The sequence below is a fragment of the Fundulus heteroclitus genome, chromosome 24, assembly GCF_011125445.2.
Source record: "Fundulus heteroclitus isolate FHET01 chromosome 24, MU-UCD_Fhet_4.1, whole genome shotgun sequence".
NCBI classification, from domain to species: Eukaryota; Metazoa; Chordata; class Actinopteri; order Cyprinodontiformes; family Fundulidae; genus Fundulus; species Fundulus heteroclitus.
In genome coordinates, this window is record NC_046384.1 from 28,320,241 (window position 1) to 28,343,705 (window position 23,465).

Below are 23,465 nucleotides of genomic sequence, written 5' to 3' on the forward strand. Positions count from 1 at the left end.
GGCTGGAATTTCTCCAGGAATTCATTTTTTTTAAAGGATTGAATGCTGAAAGCATGCAAGCATGGTTTGAACTGACACACTTGTTTTTTTTAGATGAGGTCTGCTATGCACAGTTTAGATCAGTTGTTGTTTCACTGCAGAGCCCTTTCCAACACACAGCAGACCCATTAAAATTACCTCTAAGTAGTTCACAATTACTTTTGTGGAAAGTAGAAGAACCAAGCTTAAAGATCAAGGTAACATGCATAAGGTCTTCAGAGATTCCATTTCCTCCCCCTTGTTTCTTGAAGAATCAAAGTTCAAGAGAAAACCATATTTCTTTTATCTTGTTTTCCTTGTTTTGTTTTTCTTTTGTTTTGCTTCATCTTTTAAAAAGAGAAAATATTAATGGCTTACTAGCTACATCCTTCTTGCACTTGTATTGCAATTGCCTTTGGTAAATCAATCAAAATCAACAAAAAACAAAAAAAAAACTAAGAAGAAAAAAAACCTACAAGTCCTTGCATGTTCCCCTGACTCAACTTTGCAAAATCTGCTTCTGTCACATGCAAATGCTCCATACCACACGTCCCCTAGCTCCACTTTGCATCAATTCCAAAGCCTTCAGGTAGATATGACTCAAGAAAGACAAACCATCAAGGCAGAGAGGAAAAAAAAAGAGAGAAAGCGAGAAACAGAAAAGCAAACCGAAAGAAGGACAACGTTGAGTCCTTTTAAAAACGACACCAACGATGTGACGGATGATTGCGACCCGGTCACTGCCGTGTGAAGTTTCAGGGTTTCACCGCTTCATCATGTTGGAGACAAAGCTGACGATGGCGGAGGCAGGCTGATCTGGTTCCAACTCAGCAAACAGATGGCTGACATTGTCTGTTGTGCTTCCTTGTTTTCTTGCAACAAACCCAAAAATCCTGGAACATAAAAAAAAATGTCAGCATGTATCATATATTAGCATGATAACAACTCAACCATAAAAATGTATGCTTACTTTACTGATCCACCTCCTTCTTTTACCCACCTATGAAAAAAAAAAAAACAGGAATTTTGTATTTTAGTAGAATCATGTGATCATCAGCATATATGCTGCTAATTTTTGTCAAATATAAATCTTACTTTCTATCCTGGGGGTCTAAATCACAGTAGGTCACTGTGTTAAGGGGATAATATCGCCGGAAGAAAATTCTGCAGCAAAAGATTAAAAAGTGACCAATTATTAAAGATTTATGGTAGAATCTTGCAATGTGTTATATGCCACCATAGTTTCCTCACTTCCTCTGGCTGTCGGTGAGCGTGATACCCTGCATAGACACCTTAAAGTGGACAGTGGTGGCGGCAGGGAGAGGGTTGGTTGTCAGCGTCTGACTAATGGCCTTGGCAATGGCCTGAGGCCCTGTAAGTGACTCCATGTCCACAGAGTTGATGAAGAGAACATTACAAGCTGTAAATAAACATGGGAGCAGGTAAGTGCAAGGTGAAGGAAGGATAGTGTCAGCTGACGGGAGGTTGAATGGAAGAGCATTTAGTGTAGAATATTCTGTATGAGCCATTCATGCATATTCATCAATCAAATGCGAGTACTTTTATGCAGTTTCTCAGTCATCTAGAACATGACAACCCAGAATGGTTTAATAGAAGAAGTTGGACTCCTTGTTTCTTGAAGATCCTTCACCTCTGATTCAAAGGGTTTCTTCTGTTCTGGTCCTGGGTTAGAAATATCAGGCCTCCGAGCCAACTCACTCACTGACACAATTCTCCATCCTGTCCGTAAATGAAGTCAACGTCCCTTTTAAAATCCGTAATAATTAGTTGTTTTGGTAACACATCTCAAGGTTTTTGGTTAGAAGACTGAACACCTAAAGGCTCCCACATACTTGCGCAGTCAGCACTGCAAAAACGGATCTAAAAATAAGTAAAATGTTCTTAAAATGAGTGTATTTGTCCTTGATTTGAGCAGGTAAATAAGATTAGCTGCCAATGGAATTAGTATTTTTACCCTTAAAATAAGATAATTAGATATACTTCACTTGTAATAAGATGATGGAGATGAATTGTTCCTATTTTAAGTGCAAAAATCTTATTCCACTGGCAAATCATCTTATTTACCTGCTCAAATAAAGAACTAATACACTAATTTCAAGAACATTTTACTTATTTTTAGTTCCGTTTTTGCAGTGAGGAGTCTGCGGACATCCGTGCAGAGTCCATACTTGAGGTGGACTCTGTGCAGACAGATACACACGGAACTAAATTTTTATGACCACGTGCTCGAAGTCACACAATAAACTGCTCGGCAGGAAGAAGTCGTCACATCAAACTGTTTAGTATGTGACACTGTGCTTGATTCACTGAGCTGCTCCAAACACGCGGTCGCGAGTACTAATGCTAATGCTAATATCCATTCCCCCACTTCGTCCCACTGACAGAGAGCATGGAAAATGTAGGAATTTCTCATAAGAAATGTAGGCAATAGGTAGAGAGCTGACACAGAGAGTACGCATGAGTATGCGGGAGCCTTAAGAAGGAACAAAAAACCTAGCCCATGGTTTAGATATGTTGATGACATTTGGGTCAAGATCCATGCCAAAGAAATGGAATCCTTAACATAACACATCCACTTAGTAGACATTGACAACAAACTCAAGTTTACAAGGGAGGACACCAGAGTAAACAACCTACAATTTTTGAGCCTCAACACTGAAGAAACCTACACACACAAACCAAATCTACTTTCTAAACAAACCACCCACTAGAAAATAAACTATCAGTTATAGGAACTCTACAGCATCAAGCCAATAAGCTCTCCACTGGAACAAAGGACTCCAACACACCAAGACATATGGATACCCCAACTGGGCTTATATTAATGTATTCAAGATTTCAGGAGAAAAAAACCCCAACATTGTACAAATATGGAATGAAAAAATGGCCCTAAGTAGAAGAGCCAGTTCTGTCACACAGGTTTTTGCTGTTGAGCAGACCCCTTAGCGGACTGGGAGGTATAAATTGGGCCTTACCCATAATCAGAACTATGAGAGCAAAATCATCTTCAAGAAACAAGTCTAGCTTCCTTCTATTAAGGCACTTGGGAGAGAAATGTAAAGCTTTACACGTAAATATTATTTTATCATCACATGCATGCATGTCTTGTTCATGCAATAGAATTAATTTGTAGTCCTAAGCTTTAAACCAACTCCCTTTTCATAACCCCAAATCCAGTGCAAAAATAGTATTTACCATAGGCTTCCTCGGGAACCTTCTGAACTGTAAAATAAGGGTAACAATGTTTAAGAAAATGATATATAATACATGTTTACTTCTTTTCTCACATTAGTTTAACAATTACATTGGCAAGTAACAAAGGGAAAAGACTGGATTTGCAGTGGTATGGACTTTTGGGCATAAGCATAAAAATAATCGTACAGATAACACATCAAAAAGCCAAATTGCCTTATAAAGATGATTGAACTGAAATTTCTGCTCTTAGAGTCCATAAATTCTTACCTGCTCCTTGTTTGAGAAGCTCAACAACTGGGTCAGTAGGTGTTGCGAGTTCCAGCGCCTCTTCATTTGGATCTTTAAGTAGGGGGATGAAATGGTTATTGTCTGAAAATAATTTCTAGATAAATCATAAAACGAAGCCAAATATATGTTATTCAGTCTCTTAAAACTCATGAGAAACATACAAAGTGAGAGTAGTACTGACCTTTGGTGGGAATCATCAGCTTACAGGGCAGAGCCAGAGGAGTCATTGCGTGTTGATACACCAGAGCAGAGAGACATCCTGCAAATGCAAAACGTTTTGCTGTTGTTTTTTTCTAAATCAAACTGGACCAATTGGACACCAGATTTGAGAGCTCATACCACTGGCAGAAAAAAAGTTAGACACCCACCAAAATAGGGCTCATTGGGACAACCTTTCAGACGGACACCTTTGGGGCTGGTCTCAATCAAGAAGTGCCTCACCAGCTCATTGGTCATGTCGCCAACTACCAAAAAGACATATTAAAATAACATCATGTGAATACAACCGGCCTCAAACTTGATAAAAGTGTTGAATATGTAACAGAGTTTACCTTTTTTGTTTTGCTGGACAGTCGGTGGGGGGCATGCCACCTTCATGGCCAGACCGTAGGCTCCACGGAAAGAGTGACTGTCCCGGATGATGAATGCTCCTGGCTCCCTGTCCTTTAAAAGACTGATGGCTGAGAGGAAGAAATAGGAGAAAGAAAAAGACTGAATGAACAGTGCAAAGACAATTGAAATCTTTAAATGTGTACCACTAGACCAGATATTCACATACACAATAGAAAATGCAGTAACCCATTTATTCACTATCTGACATTAAAATAAATAGTTCTGTAATTAAAGTAAACTGTTCATCAAAATAAACTGTTCCTGTTTTAGGACAACTATGATTATTATTGTTATATTTTTTCCTATGCAAGAATGAGACACATAATTTATAGAGCTAATTTTAACTTTCCTCAAATTCAGAAGTTTTCAAACATTTTGTCAGTATTTGGTAGAATTGCCCTCTCAACAGTATGGATTGCGTCAAATGTGTTGGGGGTCTTTCCTAAAGCTTCTCACAACTGTTTGCTGATATTATGGCCCATTCCTTTGGAGAGAACGGATTTAACTGGGTCAAGTTTGTAGGCCGCTATGTCACACACCTTTTCAGCGTTGTCCATATATTGTTTATGGGACTGAGATACTAGCTTTACGATGGCCGCTCAAAAAAACTTTTACTCAGTCCTTTAGCCACTTTGTAACCAGTTTAGCAGTTTGATTAAGGCTACTGTTATTCACTACCACCGAGCCATCACCACACTACGTCAACAACCTGACAGCTGCAACCCGCAGCCTGCCGTCGGTTCTCCAGGACTCCACTATTCAACCTATCAATAAGTAAGCCTCCGCTTCACCATCTAACCACTCTGCTTGCTGTTGGGGCTCATCACTATCCGCTTCTTATTTGCAGTCCACGATCAGATCCCTCCGAGTCATGTTTATGTCAAAAATGAAAAACATAAACACGATATATGCTGTTTATATTTGCATATAATTGTTTTTTTTATCAAATGAATGGATCATCTTCAGGCATCTGGTAATTGTGCCCAAGGAAAAAGGAGACTTACAGAGATCTATAGTTCTCTTCTTAATAACTCTGGGGATTTCTTTTGATCTTCTAATGATGTCATACAAGAAAGCAGCCTGGTTAAGGTGTTGCTTTAAAATAATGCCACGTTTAACTCAGATTGACCCTTGGCCAATTGCCATCTATGATGGGGGCCCATCATAGATGGGCCCCCATCTATTAACTAATAGAGAAAAATTGCCTTTTTTTCTACCTTTTTTTAAGATATTATTGATACTGTATTCCAGGGGTCACCGACCTTTTTGAAACATAGAGCTACTTCATTGGTACTGTGCCATACAAAGGGCTACCAGTGCTGACCTTGGAAACCAGAAGAGTCAGAGCTCACCTAAACGTTACATAAAATGTTTTAATTTTTCATGCTTTTGTCATTATTAAATCTGTATAAATGCAAGTGTGATTAAAATGGAAAAGCAACAGAATAAAATACAATTTTAGATGCAGCTCACAGGGGGTGATGGTAATTTTTTAAACAGGCCCAAGGGTGTCACTTGCGGTCCTTGGGGGCTAGAATACCCTCCTGTATTATACTGCCTTCTTTCAACATTGATGCCCCCCCCCCCTCCGCTCAGCCCAGTTTTCATCATACTATAATGTTTTTTGTATTTTTGTAAAGAACAATTTCTAGATGAAATTGTCTAGATGAAATTTTGGACAGTCCATTTGTGGAAAGCCCAGTGATAAGTAATCACAAAGATTTAAAGAAAAAACAATTTAGTGATCATTTATGTCTTTATTTTAAAGAAATTAATTATTTTAAAGTATGGCTTTCAAGTTTTCTTCAAATTTTCCATGTATTTATAGCAATTTTGGCACTTTTAAATTTTTCTTAATTTGTGGTAGTTTTGGCTTTTCGTACATGCTGCTGTTTTTTTGTATTTTAGGCTTGCATCTGTGTGATGTTTAGATTAGAGTTCAAAAATTCATGATGATACCTTTCTTTAGCATTTCAGATTCTAAAGAAATACCTTCGTTTCATTCTTAGCCAATCACAAATTCAATGTGCAGGTGCGGCAAGTTACGAAACAGCACTACTATTAATGTTGATCAGCCTCCAAATGTTACCTATTGGACCTGTTTCTGAATTTAAATGAAGTAAAATGTTGTCATTATTCTGGCATTTAGCAACCCAAAATAATTTTTGTAATCTTAACGACCAAAAAAACAGAAAAAGTTTAGTGTGATTAAACGACAGCAGAAGACAAAAGGTAATATTGTTTTTTTATACAGTGCTTGTAAATATTTGGTTTTAACTGTAAGGAGAGCCCTTACCTTGTTCTCTAGAGATGTCAGGCTTGTACCAGAACCTAGAAGTGTCCTGGACAAACTTAACATTCATCCTTATGTCTGGATAACCATCTGTTGAAAAGAAAATTGACAAGAAGGATGATTACGGCCTACATAAGCCAGCTGTGAACTAACACAACCCATCCTCTGAGTCTCACCATAGATGGACTTGGAGACGTCTGGGAGAGTATGTGCGCCAGAAAGGTTTGGCGCGCTGCCACCGCTGGCTGCCGTCAGGTTCCTGTTGTCTGTCCTCTCTGCATCTCCACTGGACATGTGTCTCTTCTCCGGAAGTTGTGGGGAGACAGGGAAGGCGGGGGTGGGAGGCGGCTGGGTGCTCCCCTGCCGAGAGGCGGCGCCCAGCTCATCAGGTGTGCTGTGACCACTTGACGGCGCGCGACGCCCCATTAGTGGACTTGGGGGGACGCCTGCTGTTGCGGTTTTAGGGTTTCGGCCAATCAGAGGACTGGATGGGACTCCGGCTGGTGGCTGGTGTCTGGCCAGGGAGGGGCTGGCCTGACCTAGGCGTCTTTGAAGGGCTGGGCTGGGGGGGGTGTTGGTGGCCACTGTGCGGTGGAGGGTGTTTGGGCTGCCGGGAACTGTGTGGACACCCATGATGTTGACCTGGGAGCCTTCAGGCGAGGCAGGTCTATGGGTGTATGGGGAGGCGGGACTGTGGGGGTCACCATCTGAAGAACCAGTCCTCCTTCTGAACACAAAAAAAAAAAAAAAAAATTCTCAAGATTCAAAATTGTAAAAACACCCCTCAGCAGAAAAATTCTACTTCATACAGTGCCCTGCAAAAGTATTCACACCCCTTGAAAGTTTTTTAGTTTATAGATTTGTGAGGGATTTACCCCCTCACTAACAGATAATGTAAACAGGCATTTGCTGTTTTTTAAAGTAATTGAGTATTTGGGGAAAGGTTTAAGTTTATTTGTATTTAATGTAACTTTATGAACTTGTTTTGTTCTCACCACTCTTTTTTTCTTTGAGGTCACCAGGGGTCCGTTCTTCGTACGTTGCTTAAAACATCCAAGATCAAATGACACATCCAAGATGATTTCATCCGGCTAATCATGATCCGGCTAATTGGGTTCTTCGAACACACCTGTTGTTTACGATTAGTATGGCTGGATTGAGTTATCTGAGACAACTGCGCGTTCATGCGTTTGTTTAAAAGGGGAAATGTATCGATAGTAGAAACATTGATCAGCAACGCTGCTATTGGCTGTTCAGCATGGCCAAAGAACGCCCACAGTTTTTTTCCCAGCAGAACAAAAGCTTTTAATGGAAGATATGCCGAATTTGAGTCATTAATTAAAACACCTAAAAATCTGTTAAAGCCAGGAGAGAGGGCTGGCAAAAAGCAGCAGACAAATTAATGTGTAAATACTGTCCATGGTAGATGTTTCTATCACTTTCTACAGTATTAATTTTTGCATTTTAATAATCTCATATTTACTTTGTTCTTTTATGTCAGAGCCTCCACGGGACCCACTAGAACATGGGGACAAGTAAAAGTGAAATACAAGAATATTCTACAAAATGGTAGCCTTTAATTATTATACTTTATTTTAAAAAGGCACTTGTTATGTCAAGAGATCCAAATTTCAGTGTCATTCCTTAGATACGGGAAGTAAAGGACACGTGCAAACTGGGAATTTTAACAAAAAAAAAAAAAACAATCTTTATCCATAAAAAATGAAAATCTTCCTTTTTCAAGTCATCCACAGTTTACACGGTAAAACTTTATTGCTCCGTGGCTAGATAATCCATCCATAGTTTTTTCTAATACAATATACGGCTCGACAGGAAGCAAGCCTTTCAAAGTAAACTAAACTTCACAATAAAATGGCCCGAACAAATCTTCTTACTGAATAGGATAAAAATAAAAAGCAAACCACCATACAAATAACTTAAAATTTTAGATTTATGGCTCCAACACCACTTTTTCCTCTTTAAAAGCCACTGTTAAATGATGTGTTTGTCTGTTTATAACAGCCACCAAGAAAAATCTCTACACTGTCGCGCTGCTCTAAAGGATCCTGTCTATTGCGCAATACGCGATTAATTCGAAAAACTCTGCAAATTATTCTTGCACCTTCCGCAACAGGTTGCAGTCGTAAAAATGGACATGGATACGACAGACTTCCCTATCTCCTCCGCTTATACAGCCGTGATCTAATCTTGTTTACATGAAATAAGCCTGCTCTGGAGCAGGCTCAAGCTGGCGCACTTGTTGCTATGACAACAAGTGCAGGAAGTCTTTCGAAGAACCAAACGATCCAAGATCATGCCAAATCGTCAACAATGAAATCCTGCTAACTGAGTTAGTGACGTACGAAGAACGGACCCCTGGTCAGGTGTTGCCATGGAAGCGCGCCCATGAGCAGTACTAATAAGGACCTGGTGTTGTCAATCAGCCTCATGAGGGAAAATCCATTTTGATTGAGATGGAGGGGAGATGTTTTGGTTTTGGTCTAGGATTTGGAGTATTGTTTTGATTTGTTGAAGTTGAATGTAAATTGTTTTTTTTTTTGTTTTTCCTCTAGAGGTTTTAATTAAGTTTGTTCACTGAATATAAATTGTAAATGTTGTAAAGGTTTTCACCCCAGTTAATTTTTAGTTGGTACAGGCTGGTGCTTTAAGAGCTGGGTTGTTCCAATATGGGTGAGTCTGTTTTTTTGTTTGTCCTGCACTGTTGGAGAAAGTGGAATCCCTGCTCCTCTGCTGTTTAATGTAAGGTCTGCCTTTTCACATTTTTTTGGCAAATATCTATAAAAAAAAAGAAACAGAGCTCTACAATTTTTGGACTCAGTCTGATTTTTTTCCCTTTTTGTGTGTTTTCTGCACTATACTGGTCATTTTGAAGTCCCTAAGGTTTTTGCTTTGCCATGCAAATCCTTACAAGATTATTTTTTTTATAACCACGCACTTTAATATTGGAAGCTCTTTGCTACCATCTAAAGCCCAGAGTTTGGCTAACATCTGCTTGTTGTTTTTACAGTAAAAGTCTGAATCCGAAATACTGTAATTATAGATTGTACAGAAGCTTATATTTTAATTTACCTTAAAAACCCTGTAGGGCAATAAATGCATAAACAAAATAATATAAATACATGACACTGAACAATGAGCTTAGTTACTAATGTGTTCAGTTATGCCTACTGTCACAATCTTGTATCGTATTTAATTTTTTTATCTATTGTGTTTGTGTGCTATTTTTGCATTAAAGTAGTTCACTTAATTTAGCTTTTCTTTTCAACAACATAAGCAGCACTTGTTTTTTTTTATAAAATACCAAAATAAAAAGACAGGCAGTAAGTTATGAATCTTACACACCCAAATACAGCTGTATAGGTGACACCGTATCAATAGATCTGAGTATAAATTAATCTCAGTATCATTTTAGCTGTTCTGTAAAGTCTTAGAGGTTTGTTAGAGAACAGTAGAGAACAAATATGCATTATAAAGATGAAGGAACACCTCAGTTAAGCCAGGGACAACGCTGTAAAGGAGTGTAAAAAAAGAATATTCCAAGCTTTGAATGGCTCACGGAACTGTGTTCACCCCATCATCTGTAAATGAAAAGAGGATGGCGAGTACAAATTTACCAATCCATAACTGTCCACCTAAACTGAAACGGTGGGAAAGTGAACATTTTTCAGAAAAGCAGCCAAGAAACCAGTTGGAACTGTGGAGTAGCTGCAGAGAGCCGCAGCTCACTTGAAATCCCAACTTAAATCAAACACTCCACAAATTTGACTATAAGGGGAGAGTGGCAAGATACGTTTTTTGAAATAATCCATAAGTAGTTCTACTCACTGTTTGTCACAAGCCTAAAAAAATAAACCTATTAATCAATCACTTAATCTGGATGGCATTAAATTGGCCTCTGGTAATAAAGTGAAGTCTTGGTGCTATTTTTGACCAAGACATGTCATTTAAATCCCATATTAAACACGTTTCTAGAGTTTCCTCTTTTCACCGCCGGAATATTGTCAAAATTAGAAACATTCTGTCCAGGGGTGATGCTGAAAAACTAGTCCATGCATTTGTTACTTCAAGGCTGGACTATTGTAGTTCTTTACTATCAAGAAGTCCACAAAATGCAGTTTGAAGTCTACAGCTGATCCAAAATGCTGCAGCAACAGTTCTGATGAAAATCAACAAGAAGGATCATATTTCTTATTATTATTTGCTTCTGTGCTTTTTTGTCTCTCTTTTTGTGTCTCTGTTCTGTCTTCTGTAACCCCCAGTCAGTCGAGGCAGATGACCGTTCATACTGAGCCTGGTTCTGCCGGAGGTTTTTCCTTCCCGTTAAAGGGGAGTTTTTCTTCCCACTGTCACTTCATGCTTGCTCAGTGAGAGGGATTGCTGCAAAGCCATGTACAATGCAGACGACTCTCCCTGTGGCTCTACTCTTCTTCAGGAGGATTGGATGCTGCTTGTCAAGACTTGATGCAATCTATTCCTTAGATAGGAAATTGTTTCGACCAATCTGTATAATCTGATTGAATTTGACTTTGGAAAGTGCCTTGAGATGACATGTTTCAAGAATTGGTGCTATATAAATAAAATTGAATTGAATTGAATTGAACACAGCAAACATGTGGTCAAATAAGCCAAAAAAATTAACTATTTGGTGAACATCCAAATCAAAGTCTGGTGACATTGCACATCACCCTAACACAACACTACTATGAAACATGATGGTGGCAACATCATACTGTGGGGATGGGGATCTTTCTTCAGCGGGAACAGGGAAGCTGTTCACATTTAAGACGAAAATATATGAAGCTAAAAACCTGGGTCATACTGTAAAACACTGTGTAGAAGTTAGTCAGGGAACACTAACCTACCTGAAGTATGTTTGCTTTCCAAGTGGTGTGCTGTGGAGGAGAAGAATAGAAAAACTCACCCATCAGTGGTGTGGACTGGACTGCTGGAGGACAGAGGAGCACTGAACGGCTGTGGCCTCGAGTCCCCAATGCTGCGATTATCTGAGAAATATAAGGCAAACAATCATATAAGGAAAAGAATAAAAAATAAAAATAGAAACGTATTCAGAGTAAAAATAAAGAAATCAGGAAAAGGGCAACTAAAAGAGAAAAGAGAACATTGTATTTTACTTGCAGTAAATACAAAGTTGGTTGAAAACAAAAGGTCTGAAGATAGTGAAGCTATTTCATAGGAGAAGTGTCCCTACCTTGCTGTTCATTTTTACAATCAGAGTCTGGCAGCAATGAGCGTCAGAAAGCGAGGAAAAAAAGGAGAAGTCAGGAGCTCAAAGCAGGACTGAAGAAGCGTTTCAGAAGTAACGAAAGCATTGGGCACTAGGGGGAGCGCTCAACCATAATAAAGCTACTTTTTGATACCATAAGGTAAAGTTTTTAGGATTTTAACTGATTGTCCAGTTAAAACCAACGGCAGGTTGGTTTTAGATGTGAAATACACAGCTTGACAACAAATATGTTTGCATATTTACCACTTGATCACGTTTTTATCACACGGAGTGCAGTGAAAAACTATTTGCCCCCTGGTTTCATTTTGTTTCTATTCTGTCACTACTCAATGTTTCAGCTCCTTCACAACTATTAATATCAGACAAATACAGCATAAACTGAGTGAGTACAAAATGCAGCGTTCAAATGATGGTTTCATTTTTTTAAGGGAAACAAGCCATCCAAACCCGCCTGACCCTGTGTAAAAACGTTCCAAAACCTGATTACTAGTCATGTCACCTCTGGCATCAACAGCTACCATCAACCGTCTCTGATAACTACTAATGAATTTTATTACATGGATGCGGAGCTATGCGGCTGTAGCCTCGCTGGTGTGCCAGTAGCACAATCCAAGGGCGACAGAGCTTAAGTTCACAAACTGATGGCCGGACATTTTAATTTTGGATTTTCTGGTAGAGAGCAGAATTCTTGGTTCCATAAATTACTGGAATTCGTCCAGGTCTGGAAGCAGCAAAGTAACCCAGGACCATCACACTACCACTACTCTGCTTGAATGTATACTTTATCTGAAATAATGTTAGTTTTCCGTCAGATATAAGGAGACTTACCTTATAAAAACGGCTCCCAGTGTGGTTTATGGAATCCCAAAGCCTTAGAACTGGATTTGTAACCCTTTCTTGATTTCCTTTTTACATCAGGGCGTACTTTTGATTTTTTAAGATCTACTCTACTTCATGCTGTTAGATAGTTTCAGTTGAAGAGGTAGTCTGGTTCCACAAGACTAGTGGTAATGAAATTCAGCTCAGCTGAAGTCAATAATGGGGGTGATTATTTATGAGCTTCAAATAACGGGGTTTTTTTTTCTAAATAAATGAAATCCGATGCTATTTTGTATATACTGTACTTAGTTTATATTTGTCTGACAGTAACATTTGTGTGGTGATCATAAATATTTAGGTGTGTAGGATCAGTTACAAAATAGGAAAATATATAGGGCAGGCACTTGATGGCAGGCACTGACCTTGTTGATGAGGTTTTAGTCCCAGAGCAGACAGAGGTGTCTTTGTCAAACCTGGAGTAGATCGAGCTAAAACAATGAAAAAACAGATTAAAATTACTGTTGTTGCACAAGATGCTTGTCTTCTGTCCAAAAATGGCAAAATATAAATGGAACATAAAAACAAAACTTGCAACAAAATTGCATTAAAATAAAGTTGGTCGCACAAAAAAGGAGAAAATGCCTCAGATGCTGTTGATACCAGCAGGTGTTGTTGGTTATTACAATGATTTACACTGAGCTTTTACTGCAAATTTAGAAAAGGCGTTTTTTTAAGCAAAACATATAAGCTACTAACCCTTCCATTTCATGCCCAAAAAGGAATTTTAATCAGGATCTGAAATTTATATTAAATCAGTGTATGTAATATCATGATTTGGGCTTACCTCTGCTAGAATCATTTGATTGTACTGCTTGAGTAATTCCATCTTAACTATTCAGTTAATTCAGTATTTATAACATCTCTAATTCACATTTACAGTTAGTCCCAGAAATATTTGGACAGTGACACAGGTTTTGTTATTTTAGCTGTTTATGAAAACAAATTCAGGATACAATTATATAATCAATATGGGCTTAAAGTGTAGACTTTCAGCTGTAAACTGAGAGTATTCACATTCAAAATGGAGCATGGGTTTAGGAATTACAGCTCTTTAATACTTAGCTGCCTCTTTTTCAAGGTTCCAAAAGTAATTGGATGAAGACTATAAAATAAATAACAAGGACATGGTCTCCTCCCTCGTTAACCTGTCATCAATTAAGCTGTTAAAGGGTCTGGAGTTGATTCCAGGTGTGGCGTTTGCATTTGGAAGCTGTTGCTGTGAACACACAACATGTGGTCAAAGGAGCTCTCCGTGGAGGTGAAACAGTCCATCCAGAGGCTGAAGAAAAGAAGAATCCATCAGAGAGATAGCAAAAATGTTGTGAGTGGCGAAATCAACAGTTTGGTGCATTCTAAGAAAGAAAAAAAAGAGTGCACTGGTGAACTTAGGAACTGAAAGAGGCCTGTCCACGGAAGACAACAGTGGTGGACGATCACAGAATCCTTCCATGGTGAAGACAAACCAGGAAGTAGGTGTATCAGTATACCATAAAAAGAAGACCTTATGAGAGTAAATACAAAGGATTCACCACAAGGTGTAAACCATTAATCAGCCTCAAAAATAGAAAGGCCAGAATTGACTTAGCCAAACAACACCTGAAGAAGCCAGCCCAGTTCTGGAACAGCATTCTTTGGACAGATGAGACTAAGATCAACCTGTACCAGAATGATGGGAAGAAGAAAGTTTGGAGAAGAACTGGACCAGCTCATGACCCAAAGCACACTGAAAAAACATGGTGGAAGCAGTGTGATGGCATGGCTTCCAATGGCACTGGATCACTTGTGTTTATTGATGATGTGACAAAAGACAGAAGCAACCGGATGAAGTCTGAAGTGTATAGGGATATACTTTTGTCTCAGATTCAGCCAAATGCAGAAAAGTTAATTGGACAGCGCTTCACAGTACAGATGGACAATGATCCAAAACATACTGCAAAAGCAACCTAAGAGTTTTTAAAGCAAAGAAGTGGAATATTCTGCAAAGGCCAAGTTAATCACCAGATCTCAACCCAATCGAGCATACATTTTATTTGCTCAAGAGAAAACTTGAGGCAGAAAGACCCACAAACAAGCACCAACTGAATACAGCTGCAGTAAAGGCCTGGCAAAGCAGGAGGACACCCAGCGTTTGGTGATGTCTATGGTTCCAGACTTCAGGCAGTCATTGCCTGCAAAGGATTTTCAACAAAATACTGAAAAGTAACATTTTACTTAGGGTTATGTTTATTTGTCCAATTACTTTTGAGCCCCTGAAATGAGAAGAGTTTGTATAAAAACAGCTACAATTCTTACATAGTTAATCATATATTTTTGGTCAACACCTTGAAATAAATGTTAAAGTCGGCACTTAAATTGCATTGTAGTTGTTTCATTTCAAATCCAATGTGGTGGCATGCAGAGCCCAAATCATGAAGATTGTGTCACTGTCCAAATATTTCTGGCCCTAACAGTACATATCATTGTTTTATTTTCTGAAATTTTCTTTGTTAATGTATTTCAGTTATAGATGCTGTGTTTCTTTTGATGTTTATGAATCATTATTGGACATCATGAAAAGCTTTACAAGCGTTTAAGCATATGTGTCTACAGAACCCTTTGGTGTCATTGTTTTTGGATTCATGCAAAATCCCTTGTTGACATTTGAATAAGAAGAAGACAGCTGGATAAGTGTTTGACAGAAAACACAGACTGACACTTAAGCAAAGTAAATATTTGTGGAGCATGTGTCTGCAATGCAAGATTGTAACCATGAAGATGGCATAACTTCACGATGTTAAGTTTCTGGCCGACGATGGAGTGCAGATTAGGATGCCATTTACGTGTCCACAACATGTAAGACTGTACTTATTTTTAGATAAGTACAGAGAAATACAGGAGGGCAGTCCATAAAAACTGTTTTAACAGTAAAAATGTCAAATTGATTAGAGATTATATTGCTGTGGGGTTTCTTAAAATGAAATTAAAACTCCTTTAAACATCGCCTCCTGTTCTGCATATTTGTTCTCCATGTAAAACAGATGCCAATATGATGAATGAGCCACAATGTGACGATAAAATCAGATTTGCAAACACCAGCTTTCTTTGTACATGTTAGCGATGGAGACCTGCAAATGTTTGTTCAAGCAAATACAGAATTTGTGTTTGGAATTGTGTCGTGGCACATCTCTTTAAAAACATGTACTTTTTGCCTGTCTGTCCAGTGTACTTAAGGGTGTAGTCACACCTGCCACATTTGCTTTGTTTTAAACAGACCGGAGTTTGTTTTCTCCCTTGGTCTGGACATTTTGTGCAGGTGTGAATGCACTCAAGTGAACACCGGTCCAGACCAAACAACCAGATTGAGAGCCACTTTTTGAGGGGGTATCAATCCGCTTCCAAATGAACTCTGACCTGGTGGGAATACGAAATGGCCTCAATCCGACCCAACTACGGAAAACATATGTTTCATTGCACTTAACAAGCCATTGTAGCAGACTGAACTACTACTAAAATCATTCCTGTTGCTTAGCAACGTTGATGCCAGCTTGCTGGGGGACTTTGGCTTGCAGGACACATTCTACAACACCATTACAAAATTTAAAGGCATACTATGCAACATTTTTCAGTTAATTAATGTGTTCCATACCGTTTTGGATGAATAAATGAGTCATTTCAGGTCGAACAAAGGTTTTCTCGGCCGCCCTGGGGGTCTGTGTGGGAAATACCGCACTTGCTATTGCAAGAGCTCACGGCCCGCACACACAGAAGTCTCGTTTTACGGCGAGAACTCCATGTGTTTTTTGCCCTTCCATTCAGTATATGCACGCGCGAAAGCAACAACAAAGAACCGCGTGTTAACGTCAAATAAACATGCAAGCATATCGAGTTTTATTATTATTATTATTATTTTTTATTTATTTTTTTATGTTGGCGTTACCGCGGCGGCGGCTTGGCGAGGCAGCGGCTTGGCGAGGCGGCATAAAAAAAAAAAAAAAATAATAAAACTGGCGAGGCGGCGACGGCCGCGGCTGAAGCTTGATGTTCATACCTTCACTGTGTTAGTCATTGTTTGTACTGACGTTTTTTCCACTTTTCGTTGCGTTCGCCTGTCTGCTAAGCTCAAAACAACCGCGCCTAGCTTGACGGAGAAACCAGAACAGCTGAGCATCTTTACGACAGTGCACTTTTACTTTCGCCCTCTGGGGGGAGCCTCGCTGGAAAATCAACCCCGGTTGCATAGTATACCTTTAAATAAAATTTCTAGAAACCTGCGTTGAATAAGCTGCTCTTCCCACTCACAATGATTTATTGGCTGTAGTAGCAGCACAAAAATGCAAAACAGAGGTGTTGCACGCAGGATTTCCAGAAGAGTTTTCCTCCATTTCTGGGTCTATGCCATAGTCATTTGTCCAAATGGGAGCAACGATTGTCATACGCATGGTTTGCAAGTTACAGTTCACTTACAAAAAGTACAATGTGGAAGCAAACTGCACCAAACGAAAATAATAAAGTCCACTGTTGTTCCGGACCAAACAAGCCGACCTAAGAGCTTTCCTGGTGTGAATACACCCTAGCAAAACCAAAAAAAACTGATTTGGTTCCATCACATAAAACTTAACTAAAAACCTAAGCAAACAAACATCTTTACAAGTAGAAATAATTTCTTAATGTGGCATTTGTTTTTCTTCTAAATGTGCTCAAATTAATGGTTAGATTTTAAAATTTTCTTCAATGTGAGGTTCAACTTCTGTAATAAAAGGTTAAATTATTTTGATTTGAAATTATTTCAATTATTTAAGATTTTTTTTAAAACATCTCAATACTTTAAAGAAGGCAAAAGAAGAGTGCAAGACCTTAGAAAACAGTTGACAAGTTTTTTGTTGCTTGGCACCTGATTTAATCATATAGATCAGGGGTGTCAAACATACGGCCCGCGGGCCGAATCTGGCCCGCCGAACAATTTAGTCCAGCCCTGTGGCTAAATACATTATCATTATAAAAAAATAAATTAAAAAAATCCCCAGCGTCCTGTCTGGCAATGTGGCAATAAGAGGCCACAAAAAGCTCATCAGATTTGACTTTCACAAGTGGACAAGATAAAAGGAAGAGAATGATAAAACAATTATTGAAAAAAACATGTACTTTGTTTAATTGAAAATATGCAGTTCCTATATTGTCCACGAGGGGCGCTGTGTTTTAATTAGCAGATTAAGCTTCAGGTGTGGAAAAATTCAAATCATTTCTTAATTTTTATCTGTTTGATGTATTTTGTCATGCAGGACATTGTTTTTAAGTTTCAAAAAATGTGAATGAATGTTTTTCAACATTGTATAATCACTGTGATCAGTTCTTATGCATAATGCACAAGTAAATGTTTAACTGAATAAAAGTATTGTTGAAATTGCACATACTTTTCTTAAAAACGCTGAGGTTATTCATAATATATTGTGTAAAAGTGAAATTAACTTAATATAACAATGAACAAGTCCACATTTATTAGTTCTATTTAATTTTGCAATGAGTTAACTCGTGTGGCCCTCTTGAGATCAGATTAAGCTGAATGCGGCCCCTAAACCAAAATGAGTTTGACACCCCTGATATAGATACTGTTTTCTACTCAATCCACAAGTTATAAGATCTTTTGGTTTGTGTGGGAAGTCCACATTAGCAGTAGCATTTCACCAGCTAACTGATGAATGCTTCAGTGAATAAAAGTTCCACCCAATGCAAATAGCCCTACATAAGGATACCACAGCAGCAGGTATAATTTCCAAATCTCCTTGGATCCTCCCTGCTCCACAGAGCTAGTTCATTTGTATAACAATGCAGCACCTCTTTACCTGCAGCCTACTTCTCCTGAGTCTATTTGCAGTATCTGCCAAGTATGCTTATGTTAAAGAAGCAAAGACTTGGTCTGAAGCTCAGCAGTACTGTCTGCAGGAATACGCTGGACTGGCTCCTATCAGCAACCAACAGGACATTGTAAAAATGATGAAGCTTGTCGGCAGGGACGGTGTGCTAACTTGGACAGGGACGGAGGTGAGCAACAAGGTGATGTTTTGGGGAGGTGGAATAGTCTCTGGGTTCTTTAAAGCTCCGGATGAATCAACAGACACGCCAGAAGCAAGCAGTGGCTCTGTTCCCGACAACATGTACGATTTTTTCCAAAAAAGAGCCCCCTTCTTCTGCTACAAACCGGTTGTTGTGAGAGAGAAAAAGAGCTGGGAGGACGCCTGGAACTACTGCAGGGAGCACCATAATATGTTGGCAAGTGTGGCATCCGAAGCAGAGGTGCAGCTCATGCAGAGAGAATTAAGCAAATTTCCCACCACGGAACGTGTCTGGATCGGTCTGCATTTCTTCCCCAGGGATGGGTGGCTGTGGGTGGACAACCAGTCCCTGGATTATGAGATCTGGGGCTCAGGAGGAAAGCCACAGTGTCCTAAAATCAATATGGAGTGTGCAGCTTTGACGGTGAACAGACTGAATATGAGTAACATACTACCACGTACTACCAGTTCCCAATCTGGAACACCGATAATTAATTACTTTGGTGCCACTGAATTTACTTCAGATGAATCTGGGCAGAACTCAGGAGTATCTGGAGGTACTACAGGTGGAGCAGCAGATAATTCAGCTGGATCTGAAACGAGCTCTGGAAACTCTGGACATAACTTTGGACAATCTGGGGGTAATTCAGGTGTATCGGGAGCTACTTCTGGACAATCTCAAAGTACTTCTAGGGAATCCAAAAGTGCCTCAATAGATTCTGAAAGTACTTCAGATGAATCTGGGCAGAACTCTGGAGTATCTGGAGGTACTACAGGTGGGGCAGCAGATAATTCAGCTGGATCTGAAACGAGCTCTGGAAACTCTGGACATAACTTTGGACAATCTCGGGGTAATTCAGGTGTATCTGGAGCTACTTCTGGACAATCTCAAAGTACTTCTAGGGAATCCAAAAGTGCCTCAATAGAATCTGAAAGTACTTCAGATGAATCTGGGCAGAACTCAGGAGTATCTGGAGGTACTACAGGTGGAGCAGAAGATAATTCAGCTGGATCTGAAAAGGGGCCTGGAAACTCTGGACATAACTTTGGACAATCTCGGGGTAATTCAGGTGTATCGGGAGCTACTTCTGGGCAATCTCAACGTACTTCTAGGGAATCCAGAAGTGCCTCAATAGAATCTGAAAGTACTTCAGATGAATCTGAAGCTACTTCAAGTGAATCTGGAAATATTCCTGAAGAACCTGAAAGTATCTCAGGAGAACCTGGAAGTAATTCGGATGAACCTGAAGGTACTTCAGTTGGATTTGGAAGTAGCTCAAGAGTTGGGTTTAATCCTTCAGATAATAATGTGTGGGAGGTAAATGATTGTGAGGATAAACTGCATTTTATCTGCTACTGACCAGAAGTTCATTCTATGAATAAATAAGTAGAGTGCTGGATTTTTAAGTCAATATTTATTGATTTATTTCTAGATGAGATTTGTTTGACATGTGTGTCTTTGTCAGAAAATAGATTTGTATGATTTAATCTGCAATGACAAAAAAATTATTGCTATTGTTTAAAAATCAAAGGTGCAGGTTTAATTTAAACTTTATGGTTTATAGTTTACTTTCTGATTATTTGGATTTTGCTGTTTGAATAAATTTTAATTTAGTTTAGTTTATGTCAGAAAAGAAAATTAGTTTAAATGTTGATCTGATCTTCCTTGCAACACAAGATTTTAATGGATGTTGTTTATTATGTAACATGACCGCTAGCTGTATTTTTTCCTATGTTAGCTTATATATGCATTTTCAACTTGTAAAGATGAAATAAAGAGGAATCCAGTACAATTAAGTTTAGAATCCTTATTTCAAGAGTGACAATGGAATTCTTACCACTACCTTCAAAAGCAGGACTGTTGCAATTCCGTCCAGACTCATCACCCTCAAATGCTTCCCGGTAACTGTGCATAGGACCCTGGAGAAAAAAAAAAGTTTTGTCAGCTTCAATTAGGAAACCTCCAAAGTTTTTTGATCAAACATCAGTAAATTTACTGTAATCAGAAAAAATGGAAGGAGGAACATCCAGACTTATTTTTGTTTAACCCATTCAGCCATTTCTCTAAATTGATTTTCATTTTTTTTTCTATTTATTCAAACCATTTCTTGCAGAAAACAAAACTATTAATATTGAATAGTCACATTTACCACAGTGATTGCAGGATGAAGGCAAAACTAGTTGTGGACTGACCTGGAAAGGAGCTCTTCCTATAGAAATATGCCAGTAGACAAAGGTTTATTTATGTTTTTAACTTTTTTTAAATTATTTTTTTGTTTGTTTTCAAGTCTTTCATGCATGAGTTGTTGCAAAAATTATTTTTTAATTTTTTTCGATCAACTTCAAGACTATTAAAAATAATTTATTAATTTGTTTGTAAAAAAAAAAAATCCCAGATATTGTCCTATATTGTTCAGTTTATTGGAAAATAAACAGGCCTTTTCTCAAAAATTTTAGCTCGTACTCTACATGCTCATGTCAAAGCCCTCATTTAAAATCCCTTTTCAGTTCCCACTAACAGTAAACAATAATGTTGTTCATAGCCGTAAGCAAAGGGCATACCAAAATGGGTATTTGACAAATTGTTTTGTTAACTTACACCTGGTGGCCTGTAGGTGGCAGTGAATGAAGGGGTACCACTGAGCTATAAAATACACTGGAGTGCTAATCACCGTCTGTTTGAACGATTCACTTTGAAGCCACCAGCCGCCATATTGGTACTCCCTATTTTCCTCAGTAACTAGGGAATATGTGCGCTACAGCATCGAATAACGAGGATTTTCTCATGTTCAGGGGGAGCTTAAAACTTTTAAAATGTCAAATGCCATATACTTTTATGTTATGTTCTAAAACTATCAATTACTGAGAAAGTCATGTGCTGAAATATTTTGCATTTTATTCATTTAAATATATATGTTTAACATTCATAAATATATAAATAACAATATACAAAAACATATATTTACATATGTGTATACATATGTATACATATATACATATACACATACTTATATATACATATATTTAATATGAATAACGTAAAATATTTTAGCACCTAATTTCCCAGTAGTTGATAGTGTTAGGACATCCACTGACTGTAGAATTACATGTGAAACGTTTTCACACAGCCAGAAAACTGCTTGTTGTTGCAACCAAATCCTATGGGATTCTGTGAGAGTAGGGAGTAGCAAGATGGCGGCCAGTGACTTCAGTTTTTCGGCAAAATCAGCACTCCAGTGTATTATATAGCTCAGTGAGGAGTACCAGTAAGTGAAGCGAGTTCAATAAAGTGACTTTTATGAAGTGTACATGCTAGCTGTGTCCAAATTCAGAGGCTGCCAAGACCGCAAAGACTAAACTGAAATGGCTGTGAGATTGGATGGTTTAGCCTTCATCAGTTGTTCCTGTCCCTTACTTCAGCCCCTTAACTTCTGTCACCTAGCTACTGTCAACATATAACTTGAAGTTGTCAAGCCGTGAAAATGGAAAACAAAGAAGAAAAAAAAAATCTTAGAATTTTAAGAATTCTAAGATTTGCCTGACTGGTATACCTCAGTGATATAAAAGTTATTCACAAAGCACCCAGGCCCTTAAGATAACTCCTAAAATGAAAATTAAAATGTTAGGAGTAGTGAGGAGGACATTTTGCAAGCTTCAGCAGGGAAGATGGTGGAAACAGAGAGTGCTCATTTGCTACTTAAACAGTAAAGGAAATGAACACATAAACTTATTTAACAAACATGCAATTAGTAATATGTAGACAACATAAACTTTATTTCTCCCATAGTCAGGAATTAAATAGTTTCAGCAGCTTGACAGATCAAAGCTCTAGTAACATAACTTTATTAAGGATAAATAAATGATTAAGAAATATATTGAATAATCATGAATAAAAATTGGAGAAATATACAGACTATAATGCAGAAGAATTTTTATGTAACTTACAGAAATGCTCTAAATAATAAACATTTTAGAAGACACAGCTCGTATTGCCAAAAGTATTGTGTTGCCCCTTCAGATTGCTGAATCCAGGCGTTACGGTCACTTCCATGGAAAAAGGGGTTTCCATAAGATTTCCTTGCTACTAAAGTCAACTGTTAAGACTGGTTCACACTGCAGGATAATTAGCCCTGCTCTCCCCCGTACGACAGGCCCCGACTATTAAGGTGGCTCTTAAAATAATCTGTAGAAATATTCCTGCCGTGTGTGGTGTGTTAAGAGTGATCTGGTCCACTTGGTAGAACGGAGATATTCAACATGTTGGATTGCCTTGCCCTGCCGTGTGAACTAGCCTGTAGTGGTATCATAACAAGATGAAAATGATTGGCAACAGGGGAAACAATATTGGCCAAATGAAGTCAGAATAGAGTCAGAGGTCGCAAATGCATAGTTTACACAGTCAATAGCAGGTCTCCAAACCTGGCCTTTATATCTGCATCCAAAGAGTGCACATAGATCTTCATGGAACTGGTTTACATAGTCAAGGAACTCCGGTTCTGCCGGAGGTTTTCCTTCCCGTTAATGGGGAGTTTTTCTTCCCACTGTCGCTTCGTGCTTGCTCAGTATGAGGGATTGCTGCAAAGCCATGTACAATGCAGATGACTCTTCCTGTGGCTCTACGGTTCCCCAGGAGTGAATGCTGCTTGTCGGAACTTTGATGCAATCAACTGGTTTCCTTATATAGGACATTTTTGACCAATCTGTATAATCTGACCCAATCTGTATAATATGATTGAACTTGATTTTGTAAAGTGTCTTGAGATGACATGTTTCATGATTTGGCGCTATATAAATAAAATTGAATTGAATTGAATTGAAAGTTTTGGATGCAGTCGTGTAAAGCACACCGGCACAGGTCTCTAAA

General features: G+C 38.6%; 1 protein-coding gene across 1 annotated transcript in view; it reads right to left on the reverse strand.

Moving 5' to 3' along the window:
* Window positions 1-592: 592 nt before the first annotated feature.
* The window catches only part of LOC118556071 (tensin-like), a 60,088-nt gene continuing 37,215 nt past the window's right edge, over window positions 593-23,465 (reverse strand). Inside the window, exons 16-30 of the mRNA XM_036127826.1 lie at window positions 20,440-20,521; window positions 12,935-13,000; window positions 11,658-11,684; window positions 11,370-11,451; window positions 6,604-7,154; window positions 6,431-6,517; window positions 4,074-4,202; window positions 3,891-3,986; window positions 3,704-3,781; window positions 3,502-3,573; window positions 3,235-3,261; window positions 1,270-1,438; window positions 1,114-1,182; window positions 989-1,018; window positions 593-911 (exon numbers count right to left, since the gene is read on the reverse strand). Of these exons, the coding sequence (XP_035983719.1) occupies window positions 782-911; window positions 989-1,018; window positions 1,114-1,182; window positions 1,270-1,438; window positions 3,235-3,261; window positions 3,502-3,573; window positions 3,704-3,781; window positions 3,891-3,986; window positions 4,074-4,202; window positions 6,431-6,517; window positions 6,604-7,154; window positions 11,370-11,451; window positions 11,658-11,684; window positions 12,935-13,000; window positions 20,440-20,521 (1,695 nt within the window). The 3' untranslated portion in view covers window positions 593-781. The remainder of the gene's footprint in view (window positions 912-988; window positions 1,019-1,113; window positions 1,183-1,269; window positions 1,439-3,234; window positions 3,262-3,501; window positions 3,574-3,703; window positions 3,782-3,890; window positions 3,987-4,073; window positions 4,203-6,430; window positions 6,518-6,603; window positions 7,155-11,369; window positions 11,452-11,657; window positions 11,685-12,934; window positions 13,001-20,439; window positions 20,522-23,465) is intronic.